Source organism: Habropoda laboriosa, unplaced genomic scaffold (genome assembly GCF_001263275.1).
Source record: "Habropoda laboriosa isolate 0110345459 unplaced genomic scaffold, ASM126327v1 scaffold10, whole genome shotgun sequence".
In the NCBI taxonomy this organism is placed as follows: domain Eukaryota; kingdom Metazoa; phylum Arthropoda; class Insecta; order Hymenoptera; family Apidae; genus Habropoda; species Habropoda laboriosa.
Genome location: NW_017100129.1, coordinates 772,713 through 783,463, shown reverse-complemented (window position 1 = coordinate 783,463; position 10,751 = coordinate 772,713). Strand labels below are relative to the sequence as shown.

At 32.2% G+C, this 10,751-nt stretch overlaps 3 protein-coding genes across 3 annotated transcripts; 1 reads left to right on the top strand and 2 right to left on the bottom strand.

The window, feature by feature from the left end:
• Positions 1-405: 405 nt before the first annotated feature.
• LOC108580258 (probable RNA-binding protein EIF1AD) lies at positions 406-1,135 on the bottom strand. The gene is made up of 2 exons (XM_017944004.1): positions 685-1,135; positions 406-603 (listed from the first exon to the last, which is right to left on the bottom strand). Exons 1-2 carry the CDS (start codon positions 955-957, stop codon positions 406-408), a joined length of 471 nt encoding a protein of 156 aa, XP_017799493.1. The 5' UTR covers positions 958-1,135.
• Positions 1,136-1,141: 6 nt separating this feature from the next.
• Positions 1,142-9,383, bottom strand: LOC108570336 (DNA polymerase subunit gamma-1, mitochondrial). Its single transcript, XM_017932212.1, has 2 exons — position 9,383; positions 1,142-4,858 (listed from the first exon to the last, which is right to left on the bottom strand). Coding segments are annotated over exons 1-2 (3,711 nt in total). The 3' UTR covers positions 1,142-1,148.
• LOC108570429 lies at positions 5,426-10,154 on the top strand. The gene is made up of 13 exons (XM_017932326.1): positions 5,426-5,438; positions 5,688-5,839; positions 6,019-6,177; positions 6,255-6,356; positions 6,429-6,625; positions 6,868-6,951; positions 7,054-7,349; positions 7,511-7,603; positions 8,102-8,305; positions 8,368-8,970; positions 9,046-9,178; positions 9,263-9,482; positions 9,565-10,154. Exons 1-13 carry the CDS (start codon positions 5,426-5,428, stop codon positions 10,141-10,143), a joined length of 2,835 nt encoding a protein of 944 aa, XP_017787815.1. The 3' UTR covers positions 10,144-10,154.
• Positions 10,155-10,751: the final 597 nt, after the last annotated feature.

Genomic DNA, 10,751 nt, shown 5'->3' with positions numbered 1-10,751 from the left:
TTTTACAGAAAATTTCAAGTAGGTGGTACGTTTAATTTTGGAGAATATTGTTGGAGTAGAATTGAAGAAGATGAGATCGAGAAAGATCGAATTTTTTTTGTTTAACGTTAGAAAATAATTGACGAAAGGTAGAATGCGTATCGAACTGCAAAAATGTACTAGCCGATAAGATTAACCAGAGACAATACAATGATAATTTTTGCGATAACGCTCGTTCTCCGTCAAACGGGGACATATTTCTTTTTTATAGTGAAATAAAATATTCGATTTTTCTCTGCCAGTTATTTCACAGTCGACCGGTTCCAATAACCATGGAAAATAATTTAGGAAAATGTTAACAGACTTTTTTTTCATTTTTTATACAGAAATAATTTTATTATTTACAGTAGTATAATAGAAAAATACCTAACTAGAGTCAGATTCATCGGAACTTGTACCACTCGTGTTATCTATCCTATTACAATTATGCGCTAATCTGTTTGTATTTACAAAAAGTTCCTCTTCTTCGCTATCGTTCTCACCGGTTTTTCTTCCATTCGAGTTCGGAGTTTCGTCGAATACCTGAGGCCAACAGTTCTGCTCGCGATACCACCTCTTATGCTCCTAATAAATAAGTTGTTTTTATTTTCAATACACAATATTTTATACAAATATTTCATACAAATATTCATCAGGGAAACGTACTCGTGTTAATATCTTAACGATTTCTGCTTTCACTTTGTCTCCTTCTGTTATCGGTTCTACCAAAACGAAATCTCCCCGTTTCACCCAAATGTTTCTTCGAAATTTCGTTGGCATAGACACGAGATACTGATCTCCATTTGGATCTTCAACTTCGTGAAGATTGTTACCTCGCGATTCTACTATTCGTACAATCGACTGTGACTCCGTAGGAATACTGAAATCGGCGATTTCTTTTGTCACGTGCTTACGTTTAGTTGCTTTGCTCATTTTCATCTGTAAATACAAACATAGGTAAAATAGTAAATCTTAGAGTAAACTAAACCACTTTTATTTCCTTTGTCGCTCTATTGCCTTAAAAAATAATATCCTAACGCTATTCACCAGCTTTAAAAAATATATACATTATTCTTATGCTTAATCAGTCTTTGGTTTCATTTACTTCGATCGATATTTTTTGGCTCAAGTTACTCTTTGACTTTTTTTGTACCGTACCATGAACCCAAAGAGCCCTTAGATTTCTCTATTGCCGACCATATGTCTAAGCTTTCCCCTGGAGGAATTTTGTATGCATTTTTCAAACCATGAGGATTCGATGGCGTGGTACAATCATTTTCGGACTCTTTACGTAACACCGTATCTACTTCTACGGAAGTAAAAAATGCTACCGACATCGGGAGATCTTTCATTCCAAGTCTCGAAGAGCAGAAGGATCTTGTTAGTAAATTAGTAATGTGCATGGCAAGCGCCGCGTTGTACTTGTATCGTGATGGCACCAGGTATCGTACTTCGTCGTGAAACGATAAACAGAATCTTACGTTATCCTTCATCAACCATTTCATAGAGACTAGCATTAAATGCAAGAAATCGACTGCTCCACTCTGGACTACCCAATTAACTTTCGTAGGTAAGTATTTGTTGTCGCTATTCTTAGTTTCTAAAGCACGAGTTAATCTAGAGTTCAAGAACGGTGTAACAGGTTGAGGACTGTTTGCGATTTCCTCCAGCCTGTTGAACATCGCAGATTCCGAACCTTTTACCCATTTGCTTTTTCCAAACATCTTACATACAGGTATACCATGTAACTTTGCTAGTTTGTACGCTTCGTAAGTCGAATAATCCCTATCCTCAAATTGATCATTAAATTCAGGTTTCATTCGATAAATCTTCTTCCCCTTGGTCATGGTGAACATTTTTCGAGACTTCGATGTGGCTTCAGCATCCGTTATACACGGATTAAATTGTTTCAAGAGCCTTTCGGCAAACTTTTGGCCTGCGCCATAAATTCGAGCGTAGTTAATAACTTTGGCTTGGCTCCTGGAAATTCCAATAGCTTTCGCAGTGACGCTGTGCATGTCAGTCTCGTTGAATTTGGTGCCAATCAGAGTCATCCATCCAAACGGTGTAGCTCCGTGAATTTTTTTATAGTAAGCATCTCCTATCATCGAGGAAATCCAAAGTTCTTGACTGTCGACATCTGCGCCAACGATGTTGTATCCCGGTGGTGCTTGGATCATTGCTCGCAGTTCAGAACCGACACGTTCTGGATCAGCATTGGAAGCAGTCATCCATGTAGATTCTACCGCTCGTCTGGTTAACGTTCCGCAAGCAACTACCAAAGGTAAAATTGCTCCATAACGCATTGTGTTCATGGTGTTTTTACTACTACTTGGTAAATAAGAATTTTCAAACCATACTACGAACTGTGACATAATTCTGTCCCTATTATTTCTCCAATATGACACCATTTTAGCAATATTCAATATCTCCGTAGCACTGGCATCTTTACCAGCTAGTACATGCTCAGAGAACTTATTCAAAAAGTCTTTGGCCATTGGATTACCAACGTTGCAACTTGCTCCATTTTTGTGTGGAAGCTTAAAAAAGTAGCAACAGTTTTCTATGTCGATATTGCACCAATGTGCAGTGCCTTTATAAATATCATTGAATTCGTCACAAGGCTTTTCCTTCTTTATATACCAGAATTCAGTTTTATGTAGATCATTTTGCACATTATTGTCAAATGTTGACGTTGAATAATTTATTCCATTGGATAAATGTTTCATTTGTGGTAAAGGACATTGAGCCAAAAGCTGTTTTAAGGGCACATTAGATTTAATGTTTAGGTCGTTAGTGTAAGGTACTAAGATACCCCAACCCTTTTCCCTTATGTAATGCAAAGGATAACTCTCCCATGTTAGGTTTAAAAGCTTTGGAACAATTTGCATAGAAGTGCTTATATTTTGAGGACCCGGTGTCCAGTTTTCATCGTTCCTTCTAGGACAAAGTTTTCTGTACCATGCAGGATATCCTGGCATGTGTGGTAATTTTGAAGGTAAATACTTTCTCGTCTCTTGTAAATAAGAAAATTCTTTCTCTAAAGGATCTTCTTCATCTTCATTGTCTGTTAAATACTTTTGAGACTCTGTTTTCTCTTCTTTTACCTTGTCTTTCACTATGCAGTTCTTCTTATCTTTTCTTTTTAAAAATGTTTTTTTTAGCTTAAGTGAATGTGTACTCCAATCTTCATTCCACATCCATAAATCTTCTTTATATTTTTCATCATGCATAAGTGCACAAACAGCATTAGCTCTGTTAGTAAGAGTCATCTTAGTTTCATAATTTAAATCTTCAAATACAGACTCTGACTCGTTTATGTATTTCTGCCAGTTAGAATTGACAGGTAGATATGCTGTACCAAGTTCTAACATCCCTGCCAAAGTAACAGGATGAGGAAACCTTTCCTCAAAAAGAGGAAATAAACAGCATAACACACTATGGGTTGCAATCACATCACTTGCACAATAAGTCATTAAAGAATTAAAATCTTCTCTGATCTCTGACAAAGTTCCATTTACAAATACATCTCTGGATTTTTTATCTATCTTAGAGTGACAATAAAATTTGTAAATTTCTGCTAAACTATTTAGTGAGGTTTGCATTTGTAAGTCAAATTTTTCCTCTGTCTCTTCTTTATTGTTTAAAATTGATCTCTGATAGCTATTAATTCCACCTACACATATATGGAGTGACATTGTGTCGATAAATCTTAAGCCTGTGTGTTTCAACCAATACTGCTCTTTAATCTTACTTCTATCAAAGGATACATTATGACCCACTATAATTTTTGGTTTTTTATGGAAAGAATTTAATTTTTCTCCATGTTCAGTGGCTGTACTTTCCATTGGAATTAATTCATCCATAGTAATCTCTTTACCTTCAAAATTTCTACTTATACCATCTACTAAAGATTTTGATACCCAACCATACCATGCTTTATTAGTTACTGCAGTTGCAAGTGTTGGTAAATGTCCTTCCTTCATACAAACTTCTACATCAAAAATAATACTTTCTTCTAATGGATGATCTACAGTTTCTATTCCATCAGGGGTATATCTTGTCCATCCTTCATTTAACATCCACTGACTTGGCATTTGAGGAATATCCTTCATAATTGTTTTTATAAGATTCATATAAGGCTTAATTTGTGCCTCTCCAATGTTATAAAAATGTTGTTCAATATCATTTCCTTCTAAAGGGGGTATTTTAATGTCAACCTCTGGCAATCTGTGTGCATCTTCAGTTTTGATCCCATACAAAAGTAAATTATTCTTTATAAATTGTACTTGTGCCTGTGATATAACTTGCTGCTTACAAGAGTTCTTAAATATATGATCATGTAATGATTTTGAAAGCATTTGTATGTTAATTTCATTAATTCTTGTATTACTTTCATTTGTTCCTTTATTGCAAGTTTCTTTCTGTTCATTTTCATTTTTCAATTTTTGTATACCTTTGGATTCTATTGAGGTGTTAGTAGTTTCGTAATCATTAGTGTCCACTTGTATTGGCTTGCCAAGTATTTGTTCGAAATGTTTAGGTATGATAGGTGAACTTTGTTCTTTAATATTCACTCGATTTTTATCTAATAAAATACTTGAAGATTTAATAACGTCATTTTTACTAATATTTTCGTGTTTTTCATTATACGTATTTGTATTTCTCGTTAAGGTTAGAAAAGAGTCATTCGTTTTAGCACGAATAATTTTGTTTGAAAATTGCCTAGGTTTATTGTCATTCATATTATGGTTTAAAACAGAATACTTCTGCCCCTGAGATATATTGATTAAATGACGTTTCATTATTAATTTGCTTCCTACACTTTTGTATAATTTCACTGCAGGTGAAGTTAACACGTGACTTTATTATCATGAAGATAACTAAAAAATTTGTTGATACTGAATTACATGAAGTAAAATCTTACCTGTTAATTGTAAATACGATTCAGAATATAAATTTCAAATAAATCAATACGTATATAACAATTAGTGAAGTTATATGTATTCTAAATATTTTAAACTCTTAAATCGCCATGTTAAATTTTAAACGCGCGATTTCAAAATTCCTCGCTCAACTAACGGTTATCATAGTTGAAAAATTTGTATAATGTACAATACATTACAAAGATGATATAACTACATATAAACTATATTACTTTCATTTCATCAAATGAAAATAACAATACAAGAGTATTAATATTATACCTATATTGTATGAAAATATTACTATTTAATCAAAATAAGTACAATTAGAAAAAATATCATTGTGATAGCTTCTTCTACCTTTCGTGTATTTGAATTAAAATTAAATTCAATATTTTGCTATATTTGTCACCTATTCTTATTAAACGCTATAGTGATCACGACGACATCTTCGTAGCGTCTACCAGTTTATTGTATTCATCATGGCTTCGACGGGTTAGTGAAAATTTAATATTTGTATTACGTACTTTTTACAAAAAGTATCTTTGTAATCATATTCTAGATATTCCTACTATATTTTAAATCTTTGTAACTATTGTTATTTAATTGATATACTTGTAAAAGCAATGTAATTTCATTGCGGTTTCGTTCTTGCCATTTTTGACATTTCATGTTGTTTTACATGTAAATGTCAGCATATTTAATTGAACATTGATAACAGTGGCATTTTGTTATTTATTTTAGAATCTTTAGTATGCGACACACTCGATTTAAGTGGTCATGGTCTGAAGAAGCTTGCCCGTTGCCCGTCAGATGCAGATATCAGTACATTGATCATAGACGACAATGAGCTTCAACGTCTCGATAATCTTGATTCTTATCACAGAATTACTAAGGTAATACGTTCATGAGATAATATATGCAATATGTGTTAAATGAAATTAATATTTTTGAAATACATATCTGTATACCTTTCTTCATGATATGATATATTTTTACTGTGCACATATCAATCATAATCTTTAGTGTAATAAACAAAGGATTATTTAAAAAGTTTATGATTAAATTATTTCAGCTTTCAATAGTAAGGAATCAACTCTTGCGTATGTATGGGGTGTCAAAGTTACATAATCTTGTAACTCTTAATTTGGCAAACAATGGTATATTGACTATAGAAGGTATAAAAGATATGATAAATTTACAAACACTTTGTTTAGCTGGGAATAACATAAAGGTATGATATATACAAGCTTTATGTATGCACATTATTGTGCTTTAATTATGAAGTGTTTATATGATGTTAATTTGCAGTCTATTGAACATTTGCACACAAATACTAAATTGGAGCATTTAGACTTGTCTGAAAATAGTATCAGCCACATCTCTGATATTTCTTATTTACGAAATTTGAAGGTAATACTTATAGCTACATGTTTAACTTTAATTTTAATAGTACTAACAGTTATTAAACATTATAAACTTTAGGAACTGTTTTTACATAACAATCGCATAATAACATTAAGGCAATGTGAACGCTACTTGCCCACTTGTTTGGAAACATTTACATTGGCAAACAATAACATTACTGACTTAAATGAAATGTCACATTTAGCTAATTTAAAAAATCTAGTAAACTTTTCAATTGCTAATAACCCATGTGTTAGTATGACAGGTAACAGTATGTATCCTTTTTGTAATTATACAATTTAAATTTCTATTTATATTTAGTCTTTAGAGAACAATTAGTGATATATTGCAAAAATATTTGTTTATAAAATGACCTTTTCTCATTACTTTCAATGTCATCACATAGAACTGTTTTTTATCAATACAATATTATGCTTGTAGAAAGCTAGTTATAAAACAAAAAGATTCATACTAAATGTAGATTTACAGCTATAGCTTCTTAACAAATAGCTTCTAGTGGTTTTGACTATCGACCTTTTGTTATCAATTGGTGTATGAGCTTGAAATCAATTGATGGCTATCCTGTTGATCCTATTGAAAGGTGGGTCTTTTTTATACATTAATTATTTCATATGTAATGTAGTTTGCAGAACTATACACAGTTCAGAAAAAATAAAATTCACTTGAAATGCTGGCCACTCAGTTTAAAAGCAGAGTGGCTATATTCTCAGGGACGTGGTAGACAATTCCGTGTTGGTGAACATGCACTGCTTGCACAGTATTTAGCATCTGTCTGCCCACTTTCTGGTGAATCTCTAGAAAATGAAACTGACAGGAAGCTTAGGCTAATTTTGAGTAAGGCACAACATCATCAGCAACAATTAAGTCAACAAAGTGATACTGGAAGTGTGCACAGCTTAAGTAGCGTTGGAATGAGTCCTTCTCCAGCTACTAGGCGTAGACTTAGTCATAACAGGACAAGTTCTCCTAGACGTGCCAGTGAGTTAATTAATTCATTTTTTTTTCCTTTTGTTATTGCAAGTCTAATGAAACAGTATGTAAAGTTTTTCTTGTTATAATTATAAAAGTGGACTAGCAGTGATGTACACTTTCCAGTCGTCATATATCTACATGTCTTAGTTATGATGTGTTTTCTCTAGTTGCGCCAATGTTGACATACTATGAAGATAAATGCTTACAGTCACCAAAATTTTATGAAGCAAAGTACTGTGTGTGTTATTCACCTCGTAAAGGTATCCAAAGTCAAGATGAGAATTTATCATACACGGCTATAATTGCATTATAGGCATGTGTAAAAATCTAAGACAAATACTATCTAACTTTAAAACATTGGAAATGAAAATCAAATAATATGGAAAATATTGTATTGTGTACTATGAAGAAATTTTATCTTGGATTAGTGTACATGTTTATGTCTTTTGTGCCTAGTATATAGTATGTTTTTAAGTGATTGCGTTTTTAAGCTTATAGCGCAAATGACTTTGGAGAATGAAAATACAGCAGTGTTATGATAATGATGCTAATTAGAAAATTTGTTTAGCAAATTAACATTTGACGATTTGGAAATATATTTCACATAGTTCACAATTTTTATATTGTTTATCCTTAGTCAGATATTGTTTGCATGCTTCTGCTACTGAAGTTAGTCACAGAAAATACAAATACAATCAAATATGTAATCATTTATGAATTTAATTACAAATATGTAAGGTTGATGACATTTAATTTAGGTTCATCAAGGAATACATTAAGAATAAGGTCACCAGATAGAATGGTATCTAGTTGTCACACTGATCACACTATGGTTGCTTCATGCCATGCCTTATTAAACGAAGATCAAGAAACATTGATGACTCAAAGTTTGGATCCAAATATGCTTTGTGGTACTTTAAATAACAAAACCATAAATATGGCTGTTTCACAAGAAATAGAAGGTAAGTTTACGAATGTCACTAATTTTCATCTACTGTATATTGAATAAAAATTTGGTTTATAGAAACATCCAGTCCCCTGCAAGCTGCAACAAAGTTAGTACCAGTTCCAGAATCTTTAATGAGTCCAGATTTTCGTCCACCATCTGGTCTCTCTCGAGTTTTAGCAAAAACTCCAACAAGTAAATTAACATCACCATGTCAAATTACAATGCCAAGTAAACCTACTACTGATGGAGATGGAAAAGCTATTCCTATAATAAATACGGTAAATCCAATGGCAAAGACGAATCTCGCTACTGTAAAAGCAAACGCACTTGTAAAAAGTAATTCCGCTACGAATTGCGCTATTGGAAAACCAAATATTGCTAAACCTATTATTACGAATACTAGTATCAAATGTCCACATAGTGTGAAAATTAATAATTACGTTCAAAGCAAAACATTGCCTGCAAAACGAAGTACAAAAAATTCACCAAATTTAGGCAGAAGTATACCAAGGCCAAAGAGTGCAAATGATAGAATTAAAAGTGGTGTAATAAAAAAAAGCGGAGATGGAGATGCAGATAATGCTACTCAAAGTAGTGATGAGGATAGTGAAGTGTGTCAAGCAAAATTAGATAGTATTCGACATAGAGCTATTCAACGACGGCAGGAGGATAATAAAGGTGATTCTTTTTTCCTATAAATAAATATTACAAAATGCCTTATTGATGCACAATAATTTTATATTTTTTAAATAGATCACGACGAAGCTGAGAAGGCAGCAATTTGTATTCAGAGAATGTGGAGAGGATACCATACTAGAAACCTTAATAAAAAAGCAACAACTATACTGAAGACTATTGAAATGCTGAGAACAAATAAATATATTCAGTATGATTTTTATTTTTTAGTTTCATAAATACAAGGTGTTTTTTTTTCTTTTTTGTAATATTGTATAATTTATTATTCTTTTAGGAAACTGTCTACTGACATGGAAGCCACTAGAACTGCATTAGAAAGCGAACATAAATTACAATTATTACAAATGCAAGCAATTAATGCATTATGGAAAAAAGTTGTCAGTCTTCAACCTACTGCTAATCGAGATTCTACAAGCAATGATACTGAAAATATTGCACAGAATGTAGATGTTGTAACTAATCTAGCACAAACATGTAACTTGTTACATAATCAGGTAAAATATCAATTATATCTCTATAATCTATTTAATGATATTAATGCCGACTCTAATCCTTAAAAATCTAATATTTATTTAGGTTCAACAATTACAAGATTCTATGTCCGAAATAAAACGATGCATGTCGAGTATGCAGTCAAAACCAAATCGTGTTGATAATGGTGTTGCAACACAAACTGAAATATCAGCTGTTCATACTCCAGCAGGGGAAGAAAATACATTTCCTTACGCACGACCGCATAGACCACAGACTTTACCAATTCATCAAACCATTCACGAAGGAAATGAGAATAAAAGTTTTGCTTCCAATTTGATTGACAGCGTGTTGAAAAAAGTTTCACAATCCACCGATACAACAGATGATGAAGTTAACACTGATATTTTAAACTCTAATGAAAACCCGGAATTATTGAATTCGAGTGAACATCCTGACATGTTTAAAAGTTGTGAAGAGATCATAGAACCTGATTTCAAAGATGTAGTGGAACATAATACAAAAAATAGGTATGACGTAATTGACAACACTGTTATAAATGGTGAAGTTTGTGAAGAAACACTTTGTAAGGAGTTACATAATTTAATTGAAACAGAAATTACAACAGAAAAATGTGCAAATTTAGAAAAAGAAGATAGTTCAGAAGAAGTTGAAAAAGAATAACTTTAATCTGAGAAGACGCATAAAGAACAATAGCAAAGAGAATGAAGGTGCAAAGTTAAAAGCCTTGAGCAGAAATAAAAAATAAACATCAATTCCAAAGAATAGTCCAATTCCTAAATAAAATTAATACATTTGTAACTAAAAATACTCACTGTACATAAGTTCAAAAAGTAGTTTTAATTATACCAAAATGACAAAATTTAATGCTTTTAATCACATAACATTTTCTACAGTTTACAACAACAAAATCAGATATTTCATAAAAATTCTAAAGTTTCTCACGCGATGCATATAAAAAAAAAGACAAGTTCTAATAACATAATTTTGAAGGTCATTAAATTGATTCGCGCATATCGTACATCGTGGCCATTGAAGCAATTTCGAAAATTTTCCGTCCACATATCTGGCTCTTGAAAATTTCATCGATGTACAAAATATGTATCCATAACATTATGTGTCTCACAAAAAGCTTTGCCCCTTCGTTGAAGCATAATACTAAAAATATTACTGTACAGGAGAAACCATGCGCTTGATGGCATGAATTCCAACATCATTCGTCAATTCTCAGATTGAAGTAATTATAAAGACATAGAAAAAAGTTTTTTAAA

Coding starts and splice junctions, on each gene's coding strand:
- LOC108580258 (XM_017944004.1), bottom strand. CDS start 957: ATGAAAATGAGCAAAGCAACTAAACGTAAGCACGTGACAAAAGAAATC. Junction 604..684: donor TCGTTAAGATATTAACACGA/GTACGTTTCCCT, acceptor CTTATTTATTAG/GAGCATAAGAGGTGGTATCG.
- LOC108570429 (XM_017932326.1), top strand. Junction 6,357..6,428: donor CTTATTTACGAAATTTGAAG/GTAATACTTATA, acceptor TATAAACTTTAG/GAACTGTTTTTACATAACAA. Junction 8,306..8,367: donor TGTTTCACAAGAAATAGAAG/GTAAGTTTACGA, acceptor TTTGGTTTATAG/AAACATCCAGTCCCCTGCAA.